The sequence below is a fragment of the Oncorhynchus tshawytscha genome, linkage group LG02 (assembly GCF_018296145.1).
Source record: "Oncorhynchus tshawytscha isolate Ot180627B linkage group LG02, Otsh_v2.0, whole genome shotgun sequence".
Classification (NCBI taxonomy): Eukaryota; Metazoa; Chordata; class Actinopteri; order Salmoniformes; family Salmonidae; genus Oncorhynchus; species Oncorhynchus tshawytscha.
Genome location: NC_056430.1, coordinates 65070380 through 65094505, shown reverse-complemented (window position 1 = coordinate 65094505; position 24126 = coordinate 65070380). Strand labels below are relative to the sequence as shown.

At 41.8% G+C, this 24126-nt stretch overlaps 3 protein-coding genes across 5 annotated transcripts; all 3 read right to left on the bottom strand.

Moving 5' to 3' along the window:
• Positions 1-17: 17 nt before the first annotated feature.
• Positions 18-1946, bottom strand: LOC112264476 (proteasome subunit beta type-3-like). Its single transcript, XM_024441105.2, has 6 exons — positions 1790-1946; positions 1042-1226; positions 813-920; positions 532-709; positions 348-442; positions 18-180 (listed from the first exon to the last, which is right to left on the bottom strand). The coding sequence occupies exons 1-6, from the start codon at positions 1790-1792 to the stop codon at positions 132-134; spliced, it is 618 nt and encodes a 205-aa protein (XP_024296873.1). The 5' UTR covers positions 1793-1946; the 3' UTR covers positions 18-131.
• A 446-nt stretch (positions 1947-2392) lies between these two features.
• LOC112264461 (pre-mRNA-splicing factor CWC25 homolog) lies at positions 2393-6633 on the bottom strand. Of its 2 annotated transcripts, XM_024441082.2 has the most exons (9): positions 6388-6633; positions 5786-5958; positions 5333-5569; positions 5147-5216; positions 4888-5036; positions 3763-3844; positions 3362-3630; positions 3061-3234; positions 2393-2971 (listed from the first exon to the last, which is right to left on the bottom strand). In XM_024441082.2, exons 1-9 carry the CDS (start codon positions 6403-6405, stop codon positions 2857-2859), a joined length of 1287 nt encoding a protein of 428 aa, XP_024296850.1. In that variant the 5' UTR covers positions 6406-6633; the 3' UTR covers positions 2393-2856. The 2 variants fall into 2 exon arrangements, with proteins under 2 accessions (XP_024296850.1, XP_042158656.1); XM_042302722.1 differs by lacking the exon at positions 6388-6633 and having other exon boundaries at positions 5741-5923.
• A 2537-nt stretch (positions 6634-9170) lies between these two features.
• Positions 9171-22622, bottom strand: LOC112264485 (transcription factor Sp6-like). 2 transcript variants are annotated; one of them, XM_024441118.2, is made up of 2 exons: positions 22366-22622; positions 9171-12713 (listed from the first exon to the last, which is right to left on the bottom strand). In XM_024441118.2, the coding sequence occupies exon 2, from the start codon at positions 12540-12542 to the stop codon at positions 11634-11636; it is 909 nt and encodes a 302-aa protein (XP_024296886.1). In that variant the 5' UTR covers positions 12543-12713; positions 22366-22622; the 3' UTR covers positions 9171-11633. The 2 variants fall into 2 exon arrangements, with proteins under 2 accessions (XP_024296886.1, XP_042158634.1); XM_042302700.1 differs by lacking the exon at positions 22366-22622 and adding an exon at positions 12915-13212.
• Positions 22623-24126: the final 1504 nt, after the last annotated feature.

The window sequence follows — 24126 nt, the reverse complement described above, 5'->3', positions numbered from 1 at the left end:
GCACACCAGAGTCATTGTAACACTAATAGTCATTCATTTTATTGAACAGTATCTTAAGAAAAACAGTACACGCAGTGTTGATCATTTTCATACAAAATAGTAGGAGTTGGTAGAGATGAGGGAGAGGAGCTTTAATCCATTCTGGCCTTCAGGGTACGTGTGGTGATCTTGTCCTTCTCACTGTCAAAATAAGTTAATCAAGGTACTGTCACTACAACAACACTGACCAGAGCATTATTAATATCACCATCTAATTGTAATTTGTATGAATCCTCTGATTAATTACACATTTAGCAGGTATTTAATAAAAAATGTAGGCAGTTGAGGAAAAGTATGACTGTACTTACATGACTTGCACAATGACACCCATGCCTGAAACGGCATCCCTGTCCACTGCATTCAGCATGGCTTGGGAGATGGTCTCAAACAGGTCCTCTGGTTCCTGCAGGTGTCAAAAATAACCATTGTAAATAAAGATATAATCAACTATCACAGTCAATGTATTATCTTACAATACAGTACACAACCTACCATGTCTGGCTCCCAGAGAGATTCACACATGCCGTACATCTGCTCTGAGCAAGTGCCGCTCACAACAAAGTCCTCTGTCACCATGGGGCAGCCAATCAGGTCCAGCGAGCAGATAAATGGCTCAAAGGTCTTGGGGTCCAGCCCAGCGATCACAGGCTCAATGTAGTATGGTCCAAATCTAAGACGAGGGATACACGTTTGATCAGTCACAGACTTGCCACCAAGGCGGAAGTGTAGACTTGTATATGAAATACTGTGCTTCTTCACATCAGTAAACTCACCTCCTCTCATACAGCAGGTTGGAGACCATGCTCATGAATGTCTTGGGTTTGATCTGACGCCCCTCCTTCAGCTCATAGAGGTTCAATCTGAACTTGAGCCTCTGGGAACTGTTAGAAAAACAAAGTGGATAAATAATATCACCTGCAAGGTCAATCTGTTGCACTGACCATCCAAATACTCTGGAACTTGGGAGAGAAGACATGCACTGATGGACCAGTGCACACTTACACTGTCTGTACGTCAGTAGCCAGACCAGCCAGGCCAATGTAGAGTCTGTCTCCCATGGGAAAGATCTTCTGGAAGTCTGTGGTCACCATCTGAGCCTGTACACCGAATCTTCGATCTGCTGCAATGGCTACACATTGCTTACCCTTCATCGCCATGACGGCACCACCATTATAGGACATAATAGACTGGAGATGGAACACAAGGAAGGAAACGAGGGAGAGAAGTTATGAGTAGCAATCATGACTGGGACAATTTCAAAACCCAAACAACATTGTTTCCATCACTAACTATTGAGTTACTAACTTTGACGGGTGACCCTCATTACTTCAAACATAGGTGAATTAGTAGAAACATTGGCATAACTATTAACGACAAGATTCTAAACTTCCATCAGACTCAAGTTGCATGATGTTGCATCCCTCTTCAGATAACTAGTGATAACATTAGCTAGTCAGCTCATTCATAGACTTGCGTTAGTGACAAGAATCCAGTTTATAGCTAACTAGGTAGCGAGTTAATTTGGTAGTTATGTTTGGAAAATGACTAACACTAGTTACATTTTCGTTGAACAAGTTAGTTAGCCATGCCAAATGTCCCCTGCAATGGTAACTAGCTAGCTAACGTTAGCAAGTTAAATGCTAGCTACCATACTGATTAGGCAGCCGGTTGCTAACGTTAGCTAAGCTAGTTTTACAAACCAATCTACGGACCACAAGCTACATGCATACATTATTTGACATCGTCTTACCATTGTGAATACGTTGAGGTATCTTCCTTAGCTGTTGAAATATCTTGTAAATGTTCACTATTTTTAATGACTGCGGATAACAATCCCACAGTGACTACACGATTTGGAACAGTCGGAAATCAGCCACCCTTGCTGTTTGAAACGTCATTCGGTACTACACGATGATTGGGTCTGTAAAAAGTTCTGGGTGGCCATTGGTGTTATCGTTGACGGTTGTTAGGGGACTGTGCAAACGTTCCTAGTTTGTTTGAAGCGTGCTAAAGTGAAACAATAATTAAAATAAAGACAAGTTATGGGACCAAACTTTGAAGAAAAAAAATGTACAGTAAACTATGAGCCTGTGACTAAAACACCGAACCACTGGCGATGGGCACCTCTTAAATCCAGCATTATTATCCTATAAAACAAAAGGCTTTCATGATAGTCATTGAACAATGTATGTCTACTTTATGATGATGCTGGTGGCAGTGTGCCTGAGAATTTCGTCTTCATAGGACGTTTTCAATTATTATAGTTTTCTGAAGGTGTATCAAAGCAGTAATCAGCACCACATACATGTAAACTCAAGAGTATTTCGTTTGTTAGCCCCCAACTCAATAGAAGCTCTAGGAACAATTTTTTATTAAGATCCAAAATTATTCTCGTTACAGCAATACACTAAAGATTTCCAAGAAGCATCATTTACAAAAGGGTTGTGTCTGATAAAAGTTTGAATAATCCTAATCATTACAGAGAACACAATATACAATTTCCACTTAAAATAAATCCAACATTGCTCATTCTATAAAAGGTGAGTATGGCTTGCTGTTGCTGGTGAATGGCACAGGTGAGTTTTTCCATTACAGAGGAAGTCAGATCCTTTGCATTGCTTTAGTCAGTGCAATGGCTAAGGGGCAGTTTCACAGGGCCCCGAGTACAAATGCATGGTGCCTCTGCAGTGTCTGTTTTGTTTATTAAATTATAAATTAGTTGGCAGTCCTGGCAAACCGGTGCACATATTTCAGTGTGGTAGCTCGTGCATATTTTTACTCTCTCCTCAATCAACCCATTCCTGCTTCTTCTAGTTCTCATCTCCTCATGAAATTCTTCTCCAGGGATGCGGGGGTCCTCTGTATGGAGTGGATGTTTCTCTTGACTCGGTCCTCCAAGGAAGAGGTGGAGGCACTCTCCAGCTTCATGTTACTGCAGGGAAGGACGTAACAGTTTTAGAGGACCAGACAACAGCCAGAGGAAGCATGCAATATGTGCGTGTCAGTCAGTGAGATACTTACTGGATAAAGCCAGCATTGCGGTCATGCTTGCCGCCTTTCTCTTTCTCCCGCTCCTTCTCCTGTTCATCCTGTCGTTTGTAACTTCTAATGTTGCTTTCACGCTCTTCGTCTCTCTGTTTGGCAAAGTCCATCATCTCCCTCCTCTTCTTCTCCAGCGCTTCAGCAGAGAGACGTCTAAGAATATCAGGCAGATAAATATAGGGATAAGAAAACACTTTAGGATGGGGTGGTGGGATTACCATTAGTTTACTGATTGAACCCAGGTGTGATACTTGTATAAACAGGTGCTGTGGACTCTTACTTGGTAGTACTGCTCTGACGCCTTTGGTAGCGATCTTTCTGTGGGCTGGGGGGAGCTTTGGGGCGCTGGAACTGTGGAACTTTAAACTGGTCTGTCCTGTGGGATGAGTGGTTCTCTGATTTGTGAGAGGAGTGGTTGTCTGTCCTGATGGAGGAATGATGGCCGTTCCAGTCTGTCCTTTGAGGCGATCGAGAGCGGCTCCTCTCCTGAGAACGGTGCCTTAAGTGGTTGGTGGGCTTTGAGGAATGATGATGCCTCCCAGCTGGAAACTGAGGAAAGAAATTAGGCGATGAGCGGTACACATCTCTCTCAGGAGGATTTAAGTCACTTTGAATTGATTGGACTAAGATCTAACAACGTTCACTGTCAATATATAAAGATTGAGATTGAGCCGTACTGACCTGTAGTCCATAGCCAGCGGGGACACTGCGATGGTGGGAATGTGAGTGGGTTGTTTCTTTGGATTCCTCTTTAGAATGGTGCCTAAGTAAAGATCCATCACTCAGTTAACCCAATGAGTCCCACCACAACGCTGGAGTGTTTTGGACTTCTAACCACTTTTAAACATTGTGTGTTTGAGCTACATACTTATGGGTTGTACCATTGGATTAATCTACTTATTCTGCATCCGTCGGTACTAACCATTAGTCTGTGTGATTATTAACGGCGGCTGAGATAGAGCTGTGTTTGAGAGACACGGGCGAATGTCTGTAGAGTCCGAATAGTTTCAGCTACCCATCTATGAAAAGCTCGAGAACACACACACGTAACATGTTTTGCTCTATGATGCTCACAAGCTACAAAGGAGTCATTAGAAGGTAAGAGGTTCTTCTACATAGAATATCATAGGACATCCCAAGACATAGTGTCCATGACACTGAAATAAGCTCAGTTGTCACTGACTAGTTGGATATCCATTTCCCAGTGAGCAAACAGTTTCTGTAATTACAGCATTCATATAAATTCATTTTTATCAGGTTTTTGCTTTGGCGGACCTTTTTTCTTTATGGACGTTTGTCAATTAACGCAACTACTTAAGTCAAATTGTTTTGTGTTCTACTTGTAGCCCTGGTTGTCCTGAAAAGAAAAGAGTAAAACACTTCACTGAGAGGCTAAATATAAGAGCTAGACAGGACTGATAGGATTGGGGCGGCAGGTAGCCTAGTGGTTAAGATCGTTGTGCCAGTAACCGAAAGGTTACTAGATCGAATCCCCAAGCTGACAAGGTAAAAATTTGTTGTTCTGCCCCTGAACAAGGCAGTTAACCCACTGTTCCTAGGCCATCATTGTAAATAAGAATTTGTTCTTAACTGGGTTAAATAAAAATATATATTTTTTTTTAAATAAACAAACAAACAATCTACCCCATCCAGAAGTTGCTGTCAACAATAGAAGCGGCAAGCTATATTTTGTAAACTATCACAAAATGCTTACAAGATCAAAACAGTTCAACTGAACATCTGGTCATATTGGCATCTGTTTACTGATCCTGAGAAACCTCTATTGAAGTTAGGTTTCAGGGGCACCTGTGTATTTTGTCTTCATCCACAGAGCTTGAGCTCAAGCTCCTTCTCTTATGCTTCTTCTCCTTTCTCCTCTCTTTCTCTTCCCTTTTCTCCTTCTTGTCCTTCTTCCTCTTCTTTTTCTTGTCTTTCTTTTCAAGATTCTGACGCAGCTGAAAGAAAATAAAAAGTGAAAAACGGTTGCTGCTTTAGAACCCAGTTAATCTGAAACAACAGGCTGAAACTGATTTCATCCCAGTTTGAATGGAGCCATCCAACTTACCATTTCTTTGATCTTCTTCATTTTCACTGGGTTTGTCAAGACCTCCCTCTTCTTCTCCTCCTCCCGTTTCCTTGAAAAATAAGACGTGTCATTATCAGCTCTTGGCTAACAGCAGAACATCAGTGTATGGTATAACAGTTGCTAGCTGGACACACTAAATGGTAAAGAAAGAGACGAGTGACTGACTTGATATCAAACAGCGGGTCCTCTCTGATCTTGGCAGCCATGTCAAGGTTGGATGCAGGGGTGGAGGGGTTGAAGATTGAGCCAGGCAGCAGGCCGGTTTGTTCGGATGGACCGCTCTCTGGCTCCTCAAACTGCTGGGTGATCTGCTTGTCGATGGGGCGGCCCAGCAGGTACTCATCACGGGACACCTGACCACCTGGCCCCTGGTACATCCAGTCCAACCGGTCATCTTTTTTCCTGGAGTAAAACAAAAAAGCAGTTGAGTGTTAGCGACAACATCCAAGGGGAGTATCTCTATCCATTTGTCTGTGGTGAGGGCACACTTGAAAATAGGATAATATCAAATAAAGCTAACTCATTTGACTTTTAAACCTAGACATGACAGTGGTTTCTCTATCAAGGTGATACCTATTACTTCTTCCTCATCACAAGGGTCAGTGAGGGGAGCATTACTTTAGAGCCCCAGTCTGCTGAGCGAATCTGGTAATATCTTCTCGAGCTCGTTCCTCTCTCAGCTCCTTCTGAAGCTCCTCGATCTTCTTCGCCTCAGCCTCGTGCTTCTGTTCAGCCTTCCACACCCGCTCTATGTTTTTCATAGTCTGGGGATGCCAGCTCTTCTTCAAGTTCTGACAGAGATAAGAGAAAGTGATATTCGATATAATTAAACAGAACAGGGAAAGACAGCTACAATTGATCAATACAACCATAATTTCTGAATTCCAATTGTTCCTCAGGGAAGGCAAGGAATTACTACTTCTGACTAGCTAGGTAGTTGTGTAACAACATAACTGGGAAAATATTCAATAAACACACCTTCAAAATGTAATTAGTTAAGGGGTCAACTTAGTTAACTAGCTACGCCAACTAGCCATCGTTGTCGTGGCAGTGATAGCGTTTCTCTTCACTAAACGCTAGTTCAGAAGTTGGCAGTAATTGAATTGTGTCGAACATTTAGGTGGTTTTGTGATTAGTTAGCTTGCTAGACACAAACAAAACAAGCATGCGTAGCTAGCTAAGTTAGTTAGCTTTTAAATCTAATATTTGATCATACTTACGAGGTCACCTCCTCCCATCTTGACTTAGATCGTCCAATTGAGTAATAAGATATGAATAAACGTGTCCTCTACCTATGTGGTTATTGTATCTGACAAAACAAATCTATGTTATTATCCAAATAACATCGGCATTTACATGCTAGGTTAGCATGTTGTATTTTCTTTGTACTTCCGGACTTTCTGAATATTTGTCTGGTTGTTTAAGAGTGCGTTCTTCTTCTTCTTCTTTGGCTTCTTCTTCTTCTTCTTCTTCTTCTTCTTCTTCTTCTTGGGGATTGGGTTGGCGGATAGCATCAAACTTTGAAGGTGCATACACCGCCACCTACTGTACTGGAGTGTGAGGCTAGTCACGGTGTAACTATATTAAATTCCCTTCATTAGTCCTGTTCCTCTAACAAAGTGAAATAGAGCCGTAGACACCACTTCCCTCCCCTTCCCTCCCCCACTACAACACCCAAACCCCGACCCCGTCCAGCCTCTCAGACAATCTCTCCCTGTCATACAATTCACAAAATATCAACACAGGCTCCACCGTTTCCTCCACTAAACATTCATCATGCAGACCTGTTTCACGTCTTCCTATTATCCACAACATGGCATTCAAACCTGTGTGCCCAAATCGTAGTCTACTGCACACAACTTCCTCTGTCCTACATCCCATACTCCCCACCTCTTCCTTTACTGACCGATGCACGCAATAAAATGGCCTCCCCTTACTACTAGCATCCCACTCCCTTTGTCAAAAATTGAGCCCTTTTGCCCAGATCAAGGACTTAACTTCCCTGCGACCCAGTGGGACCTGAATATCTACCCCCTCTCTCCTCACAGCACCCTTAGTCAACACATCGGCCTTCTCATTACCCTCCACACTCACGTGGGCAGGAACCAAACAAAAGCTTGCCACCACTCCCATCCTTTCGAGTTTCATTAACAGCAACTTCCTTCCGTCTTTAGTCTCCCTGTCCCACCTCCTTAAATCTGTCATCTATGATCAGGGTGAACAACATCGGACTAACCACACTTCCCTGAGGAGTACCATTGTCCACTTCAAACCACATTGACAATTCTAACTCCACCCTCACCCGTATGACTCGATCGAACAGGAAATCCATGATCCAGTTATACAGACGTCCCCCAATTCCCAATGAACTCAACTGGATCAACAACCCTTCTCTCCACACGATATCGTAAGCTTTCTCAATGTCAAAATACACAACACTCATCACCTCTTTTATTGTCAGGGCCTTGGTTATCTCTGTACTAACTGTCACCAGGGCAACCATGGCAGACCTCCCTCTCCTGAATGAGAGGAGGCAGGTGGGAGGAGCTATAGGAGGACAGTCTCATTGTAATAGCTGGTATGGAATAAATGGAACGGTATCAAACATATGGCAACCACGTTTGACTCCGTTACATTTATCCAATTCCATCCATTACAATGAACCTGTCCTCTTATATCTCCTCCAACCAGCCTCCACTGTCCTGAACCCACTCTGTGCTAAGCTCATCAAACCCCTAACTCCCAAGAAATACATAATCCTACTCACTATCATCTTTTCCATCAACTTACACATGTTGGTTGTAATTGCGATAGGCCTATAACTGCCCGCCCTAGTCGGATCTTTACCTGGTTTTACAGATGGCAATATCACTTCACATTTTCCACCCAGCAGGTATCACCCCAGTCTTCCACACCTTATTATACAACCCTAACACTGTTTCCAACACACTGTCCAGTGCATGCTTAAACATCATATAACACACGTTATCTTCTCCACAGCTCTCCAACACCCTTGTCTCAAACATAGAAAACTCTGCATCCATTGCTTCTCCTGACTCCCATTTCCTCTTTAAGACATCTCCATGCTCCTTTAACTTTCCCTATGTCTCCTCTTACTCACAGAATGCGTTCAAGACAAGAGCCACATCAAAAACCTGTTCCGGGTGCGTTCAAGGACAATGCACAGCGCAGCATTGTGCACACACACACACATACACACGAGCTGGTTCCAGCAGTGCGTCTTATAATAAATCATGATGAAGTACTGAATAAATAGACAACATACGTCATACTTCTTTCTATTTTTATTTCCATAAAGGACATTTCTCTATTAAAATTACAAGCAAGTCTTAAAACCAAGCAATAGTACAGCAGTACTTAAATTATTACAAAATATTGTTTAAATTCATATCTACTGCGACAACATACTACAGTAATCCTTAAAATAAGGTAAGTTTTAAATAATATTTTAATAATCTTCAATCTGCTCCTATCTAACACATACAACTCAATAATAGCATTGACGATAATAATAATAGAGATAGCCAATAGGCCTTTTTTATACATGTATCAAGTGTTCCTAGGTAGGCCTATTGGAAATGCACTACAACAGGGGAATTCTGACCTGAGTTAAGCGCGTGTAGTAGGGAATATCATTCCTTTTTTATGCACTTTTCTCTCTACAGGTATTCTGACCTTGAACTTAAGCATGAGAATAGCATGCTATTCACTTGCTATTTGTTTGGGGTGGACATTTTTTTTTAAAGAAGCTGTGTCTACAGATACGCCATGTTCTTTTTATTTTAGTATTTTTCTCCACAATTTTGATCTTGTCTCATCGTTGCAACTCCCCAATGGGCTCGGGAGGCAAAGGTCGAGTCATGCGTCCTTCCGAAACATGACCCGCCAAACCCTGACAACCAAGGTCAGCCTGCAGGCGCCCGGCACACCACAAGGAGTCGCAAGAGCACGATGAGCCAAGTAAAGCCCCACCGGTCAAACCCTCCCTTAACCCGGAGGACGCTGGGCCAATTGTGCGGCGCCCTATGGGACTTCCCGGGGTCTGTAGTGACGCCTCTAGCATTGCGATGCAGTGCCTTAGACAGCTGTGCCACTTGGGAGGCCCTCAGATACGCCATATTTGAACCTTGTCTTGACTTAATTCCCTCATAACTGATTATTCATAAATACTTTCCTAACCCTAAATAATATACAAGATCTACCAATTGGTGCTGAAAAGGAGATGAATATGCGTGTATTTAGGCCTACATGGCTTTCTTTCGTTGATCCCTAATATTCTGAACTGTTCTATCCATATATTCTAATGAGTCTGTCAAGACAAGTCTATTAAAGGTACACCACATTTAAAGGGATAGCTTTAATAGATTAATGTACTGGAAACCCTATTGAAAGAAAACTCCACAACAAAATCTATTGGCCAGCAAGTGGGCGGGTTTACAGCGGTTTAATTAAATGTATCAGCACGCGCAAGGGAACCGCACCTGCATAAGGTAAGACTGAATACCAACTACTGTGAAGTGTGTAGGAAAGACGTGTGTAGCAAAGGCGTACATTTCCTAAGTCTGAATCAGGCCCCAAGTGATTTGCAATAGATGAGTCTCAAAGTGATGTCATTTCATCACATTTGATACACTAAAGGCAAGTAAACCATCAAAAAAACACATTTTATTTTATTTAGGGATGTTTCTAAATGGGGGCTACAATAAACACCTCAGTAAGAGATCTCTACATAGCTAAGCACATTTTGACTAAGTCGCTACTCAAAATGCAACAATGTTTTCCTAACAAGGCTAATTTGTTTTACAGTGAGCACTATAAGCTAAGAAGCCTAAACCACGGCACACAGGCCTAAGCCTATTTAGAAAGGTCTATACTGGATTCCTAAAACTTTATCGAAGTGCATCTTCTATCAAGATATAAATGCTTATTTATGACTATTCATATCAAAATGGGTTCTAAACAATTCCACTCTATCTGTTTTTGGTTTTATGCTTGAACAACCTTGGAGGAGGAATTGTTGCTTATCCTGGAAGTTGTTGTTGTGACAAAATATGGTTTACATAAGTTCCTCTCAATTAGGGATTTCAGTTCAGCTTACATTTCAGTCCAGCGTACATTTCATGATTAGTGATGTATCCAGCCTGTCTTTTGTCCGAGGAAATCCTTATCAGCCTGTTACTACAGTAGGTTCTGTGAAGTGTGAAATGGGTATTGTGTGGATCGTACACTATCAGGGACAAGACCAAGGAATTACACATTTCCTGTGAATGAGATACGCTGTCATCATGTAACATTCACACCAGCATAGCCGAGGTAAGGAGTGTCAAAAGATGAGCAACGGTGCTTTTCAGTCACAGTTGAGGGATATTTAAATGTGATGATACATTTACTGTAAGTGAAATACATGGATAACACAATTAATGTCTTCTTAATGTACATTAAACAGAAAATATATTTGTTGACGTAAAACATGGAGTATGAATACCATGCCATAATGTGCTGTAGTGGGACATCTCTGCACTTCAAGTGCCATACTTTAAATTCATTTGCCATCTACAGAGCAAATGCCGTCCTTTTTATTTGAACCGCCCACATACCGCACCAAAATGAATTTTAGTGGTGCTTACTGTGGTGCTCTTTGGCGAAAGGTTGACGCCAACATTATGCGTGGTCAAAACCAAAAAATACAGTGTGGAATTTTCCAGTGACATGTTCATACACTCACGTACAGTATATTATACACAGCAAGGCAAGGGGGTGGGTTAAAGGGTGGGGAAAGGCTGCCAACACAACATACCAACACATTCTAACCCTCTACTTCCATTGCCTTAAATTCAGTTAGATGTATGCAGTGGAGACTGGAGAGATTGATGGCTTCCTGGAAATAAATATCTCTCCAAGTAGCTAGTAGTTTTACTGTAAACACATCAAGCACCATCTTCAGTTTAGCTCGTTGTCAAAGTCTCTGTGGATGGATGGTATAATAGTAGTAGCAGCAACGGAAGTCCTAGCAGCTAGCAAGCTTTGGCTCTGGTTTGGTTGCCACCAAAGCTATCCTTAAATGGAAGACAACATCTAAAAAATCATTTTCCTTGACTCCTTAGATGGATATCCTTCCAGTAAGGCACTTGACAGCTTGTCCTCTGTTGGTGATGTAACATATGCTCTTTGGTTTTATGTCTGTCTATGCTGTATGGTGCTGTTATGTGTGATATGATGCATTATTAAAATCAGAGGGGCCTTTGTTGCCTTATGTTGTTCAATGCATCTGGTAGAAATAAACTATCAATTTATAATATAAAACCCCCTATGATTCTACCTCCACTGGACTACATGTATTATAAACTATGGATTCTCTGTCTGATAGAAAGGGGCTGATAGTAGCCCACCGACTGTACATTATTTGTATAGCATTCCAGATGTGGACGGGATACAGTTAGCTGGACTATCCTGTCCCAGAGGGGTCTTTCTCACATTTCGGCTGCTTAAGGGGTGCCTCTGTGTCAGATGCAGTGGCGTGGGAGGGTTGAGGAGAAGGCGTGTCAAAGCTCTTCCCCATCCGGCCCCCCTCTCCATACATCCTCTCCTCCCCTGGACCGGATGGAGACTCGTGCGTGCGCATGTGCTTGGCCAGGTGGTCGTTGCGCATGAACACGCGGGGGCACATGGTGCAGCTGAACTTCTTGGCACCGGTGTGTGTCTGCAGGTGTCGCTGAAGTTCGTCAGAGCGCGTGAAGCGCTTGCCGCAGAAGAGCCAGTTGCAGACGAAGGGCCGGTCCCCGCTGTGCCAGCGCAGGTGGGCCTTCAGGTGAGAGGTCTTGGCGTAGGCCTTGCCGCAGCCCGGGATGTGGCAGTTGTGCATGTGTTTCCTCCGGTCGTCATCAGTGCTCTGGCCCATCTGCTCGGCATGGACACAGTTGGGGCACCGGCACACAGACTGGCCTGAGCCCCTGGAGGCAGAGCGGCGCTGGGGCTTGGGCCGGACCGAGGTGGCACCCTCCTGTGGCTCCTCCAGGGAGTATGACTCCGGCTGCAGGAGCTCAGGTCCTCCCAGCGGCTCCATCTTGAAGCCATCCTGGGGGTAGAGGTGAGAGTGAGCTGAGTGTGAGGCTGGGGCGAGCTGGGCTAGCTGAGCAGAAGAACACAGCTGGGGCTCGGAGCCGTAAGGCCCCAGGGAAGACTGCAGCCCCATGGAGCTCTGACCAACTGCCTGTAAGCCCACACCCTGGCCCGCCTGCAGGTCCATCCAGCTCCCTGGCCCGGTGTGGAGGTCCCACCATGAGGGAACGTTCATCTCGTCTGAGCTGCCACCAGGGGGTGCTGTCCGTAACCAGGGTTCATAGGGGTGGGCCATGAGACCAGCTGCTGTCTGTGGGATACTGGTGTTGAAGGCTGAGTCTGGTGAGGAGTGAGCGGTAGCCGGGTGGGTCCGGGGTGTGGTGGGCTGACTGATAACCGGGTAAAGATGTGTAGACTACCACATGGCTGGATGGAGAGCTTCAGGGTTCTGTCCACGATTACAGACCTGTGGACAAAAAAACGGAATGTAAATTATTGTAAGATTACTGCTTCTAGCCAGATGACTTGAAATACTGTTGGGCTACAATGTAACAAACACAAAACATGCAAATACTTGATCTCAAATCCTCCAACCACAGGTAACCCCCCCCCCCCCCCCCTCCCCTCCAAACCCAACAGACACGCCCCCGTCTTTATGGACACCCACCCCATTTCTCACGCTGCGTGGCCGAGGAGAGAGCAGACGGAATGAGGGGAAGGAGACGAGGGGAACAGAAACGTGTCCGGACAGAAACCTGCCAAATTCATCCGATGCCAGGTACTTCCCATGGTGGAGGACAGTCAAAGAGAAAACAAAGAAAACAACTTGAGCAGCTCTATGAAGAGGCAGAGGCAGAGTGGAGATAAATACGAAAGGTGGTGGAGGAAGGAGGAGGAGAGCGAGAAAGAGAGAGAGGAGTGTTGACAGGAACAGCCCCGTGCAGAGACAGAGGTAAAAAAGGAAGACGATCCAGGGAGGTAATGGCTGCGGGCCAAGATCTACAGTGTTTGTACATCTCTGAGATTTTCGGAGAAGAAGCAGACAGAAGAACCAGTTTTTTTTATGAATCACACATGATTTACAACAACATCCCTTCGAGGCAACTAACAAAAAAAGAGACATTGCGATGAAAAACCTGCCTCCTACACACTGGCGGCAGCATGCACCAACCGTTTCTGACTGATGGCTTTCAGGAGCCTGCGAATACAAGTCCAACAATAACACAAGAACAATGACTTTATCCATATAATTATGGCAGCATGCTCGAAGACAGTCAGCATCTTGTCCCCATTGCATTGCAGTGGGTAAACTCCAATGGACCATACAAATGCTATAATACATACCCCACAAATTAGGTTACCTTAGAATTTTGAGAGGTGACGGAATGCACCTGTTCAAATTATAGGAGTCGAGAGACATTTTTGTCAAAAAGCTGTAACCCAATCTACAGGAGACGCTTACTTGGTTCAAGACACGAAAATGATTAAAAAAATGTTCTGGCCCAAAATTATGAGTTGTCGTCTACCCCCCAAATATATGCCATTATTTTTACTGCAGGAAACAGTAAAGCAGTAAGGGTCGGAAGAGGTTACTATCTTGTTTGTCTGAAGATCCTAGGTCGTAATACCATATCTGGGAGGGAGAGACCATACAGCACCCAGACAATTAAGCTTCAATAGAAAGGTCAAGGTTCAATGGTAGACCTGCATCCTGTCCCTTGTCCACAAAACCATTAAAGCCAAGCTATTTCCACAACTTACAGAAACTTTGAAAAGATAGCATACAACTTGCGAGATTCAGATTCACTCTTATCCCTTCCAGTGCTTGAAAGGGAATGGAAAAGGTATCAGTACACGTTAGGTACTGGTACTCAAGCAATAGAACATTTGGGATGCAGGTACTCCCTACCAATGAGCACGGGCCCAAGTCAAGCGCAGATCCCTTCAATTGATTTTCAATTTGCTGAGACAACAAACAAAGCCTTGAAAACCAACAGGATTACGAGCTATGCTTTGAACTGGCCTTCCCATGGCCCTATTCAGACACTAGAGAGGAGATGCTCTTGAGTTGGAATGAAATCGTAAAGTGATTAGTTTGGAATTCCAGAATTAGAGGTCTGGTGTTAAAGGTCAAGCTGGTTTATTTCACGTCGCCCTGGAGCCAGAGCTCCACCGATGCTCTGTAATTTTGGGGGAATGCGAGTCAGATGCACAGTGGCGTGAAGCGTCCCCCTCTTTCTCTCTCTCTTCCCCCTCCTCGTTCGCTCTCTGATATAATAGCCCTGTAAACAAGTAAGAAAGTGGCCGATCCTCCTCCATTCACAAAAGTGGCTGGCTGGAACACTCAAGAGTACCCTGAGAGTAACAGCTGGCATGGGGCCCCTGGGGGTGGGGAGCCGGGGAGGAGGAAGGTGCAGGAGGACAGGGCTGCATCGTAAAACCTGCCCGACCAAGACCTAACAAAGTCCCCAGTTTACTAGACTCTGCCCTACCAGGACCCAGCACAGCCCCCCCCAGTTTACTAGACTCTGCCCTACCAAGACCCAGCACAGCCCCCCTGCTTTACTAGTCTAGAGAGGATGAGGTGCTCCAGGGGAGGAACGCATCACGGTAGATGACGAACTGACTTTGGGGTTATTCCATGTTGGTTATCGTTCTGATTCAGCCAGTAAAGGGAAAAGTACAGATTCAATTTAATAGCAGAATAAGATTCCCAATCTTAACTGTCACACCAATGAATAAAAACTGATAATGGACCGGAGTTTGTGGATTCTCCATACTTTTCTTTTTTACCATCCAAAATGTATTTCTATCAAACACAGACATTTAGAATTGTCAGTTCAGTATAAAGTATCTGTACGCCTACTTCTAAATATCTGTGTTTGTGTTTGAATGGTGTTTGAGTTGAGAAAATCTTGTAGTTTAGTCTGATATGTGATATAACGTCACAGGTTCCAAGACGTTATAGAAGACTAAGATCCCTGTAGGATAGTGACTGCCTGACAGTTGTTTGTCTACTAGTATCATGGACAAATGCAACAACCTTGATTTGTTGTATGTTCATGTGGTTTTACATCAAATGTTGTAAATGTTACGCATTATGTGTCCAAATTTGAGCATATTTGTAAACACTCTTGCACAGACATGAAATTCCAATTCAAATACTCAATCAAAATGTGAAGATGGAGTAGAGGAAGTGTCTCAACTGGTGTGTCAATAAATCATCATGACTCATATCGAGACAGGTCTACACAGAGGAGCACAACCCATGTGTTGACAGTTGGACATAGAGTACACGAGTGATATGACAACTCCTGTCTCATTGTATTAGACAACGAAAGAAACTTCTAATACACCTTCCCATTTCTATGGTCATTGAATGGGAAAACTCCCTAGCCATTGTGAAAACCCGTGAGGCTTAGGGTCCTCTGGGGCATATTGCCTGTCAACTTTGACATTTAAATGTCATTTAGAAATTCAACTGCTCTGGTAGGTTTGGCACCCAAATTCCTTTTAGACTTAATTACAAATTACGGTATCCTTCTTAAACACCTATGTTTGAGGTAAGTATTTACAGTGGGGCAAAAAAGTATTTAGTCAGCCACCAATTGTGCAAGTTCTCCCACTTAAAAAGATGAGAGAGGCCTGTAATTTTCATCATAGGTACACTTCAACTATGACAGACAAAATGAGAAAAAAAATCAAGAAAATCACATTGTAGGATTTTGAAAGAATTTATTTGCAAATTATGGTGGAAAATAAGTATTTGGTCAATAACAAAAGTTTATCTCAATACTTTGTTATATACCCTTTGTTGGCAATGACAGAGGTCAAACGTTTTCTGTTAGTCTTCACAAGGTTTTCACACACTGTTGCTGGTATTTTGGCCCTCCATGCAGATCTCCTCTAGAGCAGTGATGTTTTGGGGCTGTTGCTGGGCAACACAGACTTTCAACTCCCTCCAAAGATTTTCTATGGGGTTGAGTTCTGGAGACTGGCTAGGCCACTCCAGGACCTTGAAATGCTTCTTACGAAGCCACTCCTTCATTGCCCGGGCGGTGTGTTTGGGATCATTGTCATGCTGAAAGACCCAGCCACGTTTCATCTTCAATGCCCTTGCTGATGGAAGGAGGTTTTCACTCAAAATCTCATGATACATGGCCCCATTCATTCTTTCCTTTACATGGATCAGTCATCCTGGTCCCTTTGCAGAAAAACAGCCCCAAAGCATGATGTTTCCACCCCCATGCTTCACAGTAGGTATGCGTGGAGCCCCAGATCGATGGAGATTATCAGTGGTCTTGTATGTCTTCCATGTCCTAATATTTGCTCCCACAGTTGATTTCTTCAAACCAAGCTGCTTACCTATTGCAGATTCAGTCTTCCCAGCCTGGTGCAGGTCTACAATTTTGTTTCTGGTGTCCTTTGACAGCTCTTTGGTCTTGGCCATAGTGGAGTTTGGAGTGTGACTGTTTGAGGTTGTGGACAGGTGTCTTTTATACAGATAACAAGTTCAAACAGGTGCCATTAATACAGGTAACGAGTGGAGGACAGAGGAGCCTCTTAAAGAAGAAGTTACAGGTCTGTGAGAGCCAGAAATCTTGCTTGTTTGTAGGTGACCAAATACTTTTTTTCCACCATAATTTGCAAATAAATTCATACAAAAATCCTACAATGTGATTTTCTGGATTTTTTTTCTTCTCATTTTGTCTGTCAGTTGAAGTGTACCTATGATAAAAAAATTACAGGCCTCTCTTATCGTTTTAAGTGGGAGAACTTGCACAATTGTTGGCTGACTAAATACTTTTTTGCCCCACTGTAGCTGTTTGACAATAAGCCCTAAATTGATCTCCAAGGTTGAGCTTACACAAGTAGGGCTAGTATAGTGATTATTGTGTAGGCCTACCATACACTGATTGATCAGTATTCTACTCAAACTCACAAGTAGCTATGTAACTTGTACTGAGGAGTATTTTTTTGTTCGCTCATACAGGAGTAGTAAAAGCTCTAGTTCACACAGCAATAATAGTATTTTGTGATTTATGAAATGTTTAATTTGTATTCCATTTGTATTAATCAAAGGGGTGCTGCAGCACCCTCCGCACCCCTACTTCGAATAACAGGAAGTGGTTGAAGAGCTTTATGTTAAGTGATGATAATAAACCATTTTTTGTCAATCATCATTTATTTGAAAAACACAGTTTCCATCACCATTTGTCACAATAAAGAAAGTTAGACAAAATAAATATCCACCCGTCGAATGGAATAAAATGTTGTCGATCTTTAGAAAAATGTGCTTATTACTGCCGTTTCCATTACACATGTCGCAATGATTTATTCAACATTGCTTTTGTCGAATAAACCTGGGTCAATGGAAACCTGCCTAGACAGTCTACAGGGAGGAGGTAAGAGCCTGGCAAAGTGGTGCCAGGAAAATAGCCTCTCCCTCAATGTAAAAAAAAACAAAGGGGTTGATCGTGACCCTCTCCCAGTAGAGAGGGTCAAAAGCTTCAAGTTCCTTGGAGTGCACATCACTGAGGACCTGAATTGGTCCCACCACACCGACACCATGGTGAAGAGGGCGCAACAGCATCTATACAACCTCGGACGGCTGACCCCTAAGACCCTCACAAACTTTTACAGATGCACCATTGAGAGCATTCTGTCAGGCTGCATCACCGCTTAGTACGGCAACTGCACCGCCCTCAACCAAATCGCTCTCTAGACGGTGGTGCGGTCAGCACAACACATCACCGGGGGCACACGAGTCACGGTCTGTTCACTCTGCTACCATTTAGCAGACAGAGACAGTACAGGTGCATCAAAGCTGGGACATAAAGACTGAAAAACAGCTTCTATCTCCAGGCCATCAGACTGTTCAACATCCATCGAGCCATCTTCTGTAGTAAGAGACAAAGATAGATTCACTCACTCACACAAAACACACACACAAGCTTACACGCACACGCACACACACACACCTCATACACACACAAATAGGCTCACAAACTCACAAACACATGCACATAGTACACACACACACATACACACACACACACACACACACACACACACACACACACACACACACACACACACACACACACACACACACACACACACACACAGCCAACGCTGCTGTCCCATGTATATAGAGACATTAAACACTGGACCGTTTATTTTATATTTTTGTTTACTCTGTGTATTCATATACTGTATTCTTCATATAGCTTCATATAGCATTGTAATATACAGTACATTCAGAAAGTTTTCACACCCCTTGACTTGTTTCACATTTTGTTACAGCCTCGAATTCAAAATAGATTAAATAGATGTTTTTTTCTCACCCATCTACACACAATACTCCATAATACCAAAGTGAAGAAAAAAATTTGAAATCTATTGAAAATTTATTGAAAACGAAATACATAAAAATCTAATTTACATACACTACCGTTCAAAAGTTTGGGGTCACTTAGAAATTCCCTGTTTTTGAAAGAAAAGCAATTTTTTTCTGTAGACTTTGTTAATGTTGTAATTGACTATTGTAGCTGGAAACTGGCAGCTTCATTAAATAGTTCCCACAAAACACCAGTCTCGACATCAACAGTGAAGAGGCGACTCCAGGATGCTGGCCTTCTAGGCAGAGTTCCTTTGTCCGGTGTCTGTGTTTTTTTGCCCATCTTAATCTTTTCTTTTCATTGGCCAGTCTGAGATATGTTTTTTTTAGCAACTCTGCCTAGAAGGCCAGAATCTCGTAGTCGCCTCTTCACTGTTGACGTTGAGACTGGTGTTTTGCGGGTACTATTTAATGAAGCTGCCAGTTGAGGACTTGTGAGGCTTCTGTTTCTCAAACTAGACACTCTAATTTACTTGTCCTCTTTCTCAGCTGTGCACTGGGGCCTCCCACTCCTCTTTCTATTCTGGTTAGGGACAGTTTGCGCTGTTCTTTGAAGGGAGTAGTACACAGCGTTGTACTACATCTTCAGCTTCTTGGCAATTTCTCTCTTGGAATAGCCTTCCTTTCTCAGAACAAGAATAGACTGATGAGTTTCAGAAGAAAGTTATTTGTTTCTGGTCATTTTGAGCCTGTAATCGAACCCACAACTGCTGATGCTCCAGATACTCAGCTAGTCTAAATAAGGCCAGTTTTATTGCTTCTTTAATCAGACAGTTTTCAGCTGTGCAAACTTATTTGCAAAATGGTTTTCTGATGATCAATTAGCCTTTTAAAATTATAAACTTGGATTAGATAACACAACGTGCTATTGGATCACAGGAGTGATGGTTGCTGATAATGGGCCTCTGTACGCCTAAGTAGATATTCCATTAAAAATCAGCCATTTCCAGCTACAATAGTCATTTACAACATTTTCAGTGTCTACACTGTATTTCTGATCAATTTCATGTTATTTTAATGGACAAAAAATGTGATTTTCTTTCAAAAACAAGGACATTTCTAAGTGACCCCAAACTTTTGAACTGTAGTGTAAATATTCACACCCCTGAGTCAATACATGTTAGAGTCACCTTTGGCAGCAATTACAGCTGTGAATATTTCTGGGTATGTCTCTAAGAGATTGCACACCTGGATTGTACGATATTGGCACATTATTCTTTTTAAAAGTCTTCAAGCTCTGTCAAGTTGGTTGTTGATCATTGCTAGACAAACATTTTCAAGTCTTGCCATAGATTAGATTACAGTCAAAACTGCAACTAGGCCACTCAGGAACATTCAATGTTGTCTTGGTAAGTATATTTGGCCATGTGTTTTAGGTTATTGTCTTGCTGAAAGGTGAATTTGTCTCCCAGTGTCTGGTGGAAAGAACACTAAACCAGGTTTTCCTCAAGGATTTTCCCCGTGCTTAGCTCTATTCCGTTTATTTCTATCCTAAAAACTCTCTAGTCCTTGACAAGCATACCCATAACATGATGCAGCCACCACCTTGCTTGAAAATATGAAGAGTGGTACTCAGTGATGTGTTGTGTTTTTGGCCACATTTCTTGCAGTTTTACTTTAGTGCTTTATTGCAAACAGGATGCATGTTTTGGAATATTTTTATTCTGTCATTTAGGTTAGTATTGTGGAGTAACTACAATGCTGTTGATACATCCATATGTTTTTCCTATCACAGCCATTAAACTCTGTAACTGTTTTAAAGTCACCATTGGACTGGTGAAATCCCTGCGCGGTTTCCTTCCTCTCCAGCAACTGCGTTAGGAAAGACGACAGTATCTTTGTAGTGACTGGGTGTATTGACACCTGATCCAAAGTGTAATTAATAACTTCACCATGCTCAAAGAGATATTCAATGTCTGTTTTTTTTAATCGTTTTACCAATAGGTGCCCTTCTTTGCGAGGCACTGGAAAACCTCCCTGGTCTTTGTGGTTGAAACTGTGTTAGAAATTCACTGCTCGACTGAGGGACCTTAAAGATAATTGTATGTGGGGTACAGAGACGAGGTAGTCATTCAAAAATCATGTTAAACACTATTATTGCACACAGAGTGAGTCCATGCAAGTTATTATGTGACTTGTTAAGCACATTTTTACCCCTGAACTTATTTAGGCTTGCCATAATATACTTATTGACTCAAGATATTTCAGCTTTTCATTTTTCCACTTTGACATTATGGGGTATTGTTTATAGACCAGTGACACAAAATCTAAATTGAATACATTTTAAATGTAGGCTGTAACATAACAATAATGTGGAAAAAGTCAAGGGGTGTGAATACTTTCTGAAGGCACTGTATCCACTGCTGTACATTGCATTCTGTTACATATACTGGATTCTCGATCTACTGCTGTACATATTGTTTTTGGTGTATATACGCATAGATTGCATTTGGATTTCTAATACAGTGTTATTTGGGTTGTCAACTGGATTAGTTCTGACATTCGTGATTTCTTGTTTAATTTTTAATTTTTAAATCACCTAGGATTATATCATTCCCTTTCACTGAATGGGTTGTTCCCTGCCCCTGTTGATTACAGATACATTATCAAGGTCCTGAATGTCTTGGATCAATTTAGGTTGAAGAGAATCAGGCCTACGCAGCTCTATGTGAGGCATGATGTAATGTTGTTTTATTTCTGTCAACTAAAAGTCACCTTGTTATGCATTTCAGTCACCATAACATTCATACTGTAGTTTTGTAGTCTACCACAGCATTGGAATATATTGTACGAGAGAGTGCAAGATAGGCTACTCCCCTATACAAATTGGTAAAAGATTCACTATAACATATTCTAATAATTGGAATACCATTTATTGTAAAACAAAATATTTTAAAAAATTCCTAAAATGCTTTTTCGTTGATTTTGATTGTTGGTTTTGATGGTGATGATGGTTCACCATCAGCCTCAGTGTGCTTTTCAACATTGGAAGGCATACAGATTACTGGTGCTAATTGTTTCCCTCAATCATAATGAATACCCTTGTGTGAGATATCCAATTTCTAAATCGAGGTCTTTGGGGTGGTGAAAACATAAAAACAGGAGACATTCAACAACCTTTTAGGGACTGCTTTATGTTTCATCTGTGACCAGGAAACATTCCCCTAAATATGAACTCAAACTGGAAAGGAGATTTATTCAAATTTCTACTTTATTCTACATTATTTTGATGCAAATTGTACACATTTTTCTGTTTTCAAATATGGTATCAAATGCACCACCTGTCACTCAAACCCAATCCTTTCCATGAGTGGGGAAGGAATTTGAATTAGGCCTACAATAATATATATATATTTATATATATTCATGACTTCACGACTTCCATTACAGATTATGAATTGAAATATGTCTTTCCAAATCTAAATTAAAATACAAATTGAAGATAATAAATACTTACACTAAGATATTTCCAATATTTTTTCTTACTTTTTCTTAAAAAGAAATGCTTACATTTTTTACCATATTTCTTTATTTCAAGTGGTTCTAGTTATTCCAGGTACAGTCCTCTGTTTCATTGTTCATGCAACTGTCAAAAGGATGTACCCGTCACTTCGATATTGTTCCACTACACAAGAAATACAATGCAACGGTTACCTTGTTGGTAAACAATGCGATGCTTATGAAACAAAAACCTTTATATTGAAACATATATAGCTACCTGTTTATCCAATGGTGCCCGTAGTTCTATTCCGACGCGATGTACGAATAGCTTTTTGTAGCCTATTATATTCACTGGTATGAAAATAAATAAATCACCTTGGCAGAAGTCAAGTAAAAGCCTTTGGTAAAATAAAAAAAAACTCGAATAAAGAAATAGATATCCTGGTATATCATAAAGTTCCCTCCATCTCGAGCAGTTCAGGTGAGACAAGACAACGCTTCCACGTACAGGTAAGCGTACTCAATGGTGGCAAAGTTTATAATAGGCTATGTCTCTTTTTCTTTTCGCAGGCTCCGCCCTCTTTCGGTGTGTGCCTTTCCTTTAAAGATGGTACATGGGCATGGCTCACTTACGTTACAACATTCGGACCCATTAGAAAGTTGACAACTCTTTGAACACTCTTGTTACATCATTTGGGGTTGTCTCAGTGTATAATACTTGTATTTCAAATGGCTCTAATGTTTGCCCACTGCGACTTACTCTCAGAAAAACTTTACTCAAAGCAATTCTATAAAGAATTATGTCGCAATGCACTAATGCATTACTAGCAGCTAGTCACTTACAATACAGTAGCCTACTTGTTTATTAGATTGCGTGTTAAAAAGAATAAATCATTTATAACTGAATAAACTATGATTCATTCAAAAACATCAAAGCTGAGTTCACCAATACATGTCACCCATCTTATTGACCCCATGGTGACACAGTGGCATCTGGTAACATTGCATTGGTCATTATTGTCACTGGTCTGGTCACCATGTAGGCTCCTATGTCATCCTATGTAAACTACTGGCAACAGGTCTCTATAGCACAGATTGTATCTCTTAATTGTTATGCATACACAATCTACTGTAACCTGTTTATATAACCTTCAGTATCAGTTCAATTGTCAACCGTCAAGAGACCACAATTTACAAAACAGTATCATATCCTTTCATCTTCTGCATGTTACAGGCAGTGTAGGTGCCTTATCAAAGCTCAGTGGTGCCCAAATACATAGCTGTTCCTCTTACTTTTGCCAAATGAGAGGAAACACTTGTTAACTGTTGTCGGTCATACCAATGAAAATACGGATTAAATCCAATCCAACATCACTGCTCTTCACTGTTTTATTAGCCTCTTCTTCTAAAGTGTTTTATTTTTTTCCCTCTTCTCAGTTAATTCCTTTCCTGTCACAGCATGTTGGTGGAGTGACTTCAAATCAACTGACAAACAGAGGCCACAGACAGACCGGCGGGAAGTGGTTTACTTACTTACTGCCGTCTTCTTCTCTTTCTCTGAAGCAGCAGTTTTTAAAACGCTGAGTTTGTGTCAATAATGCATGTACATTGTGTCTATGGTTGGACTGCAACATAATAGGATACAGATGTATTTTGTTTCGTATCAAATTATGAAATATTGACTGATTCACATTTTCAGTAAAAAAAAAAAAAAGTCCTGATCATAACCATGAACCGTAACAATTTTGTTGTGTTACAACCTGAATTCAAAATGCATTAAATGTATGTTTTTTTTCACACCCATCTACACACAATGCCCCATAATGACAAAGTGAAAACATGGTTTTCAAAATCTTTGTAAATTTACAGCCATTTTCAAGTCCTGCCGTAGAGTTTGAAGCAGATTTAAGTCAAAACTATAACTCGGTCACTCAGGAACATTTATCGTCTTCTAGGTAATCAGTGTAAATTTGGCCTTGTGTTTTCCTACTGAAAGGTGAATTAATTTCCCAGTGTCTGGTGGAAAGCAGATTGAACC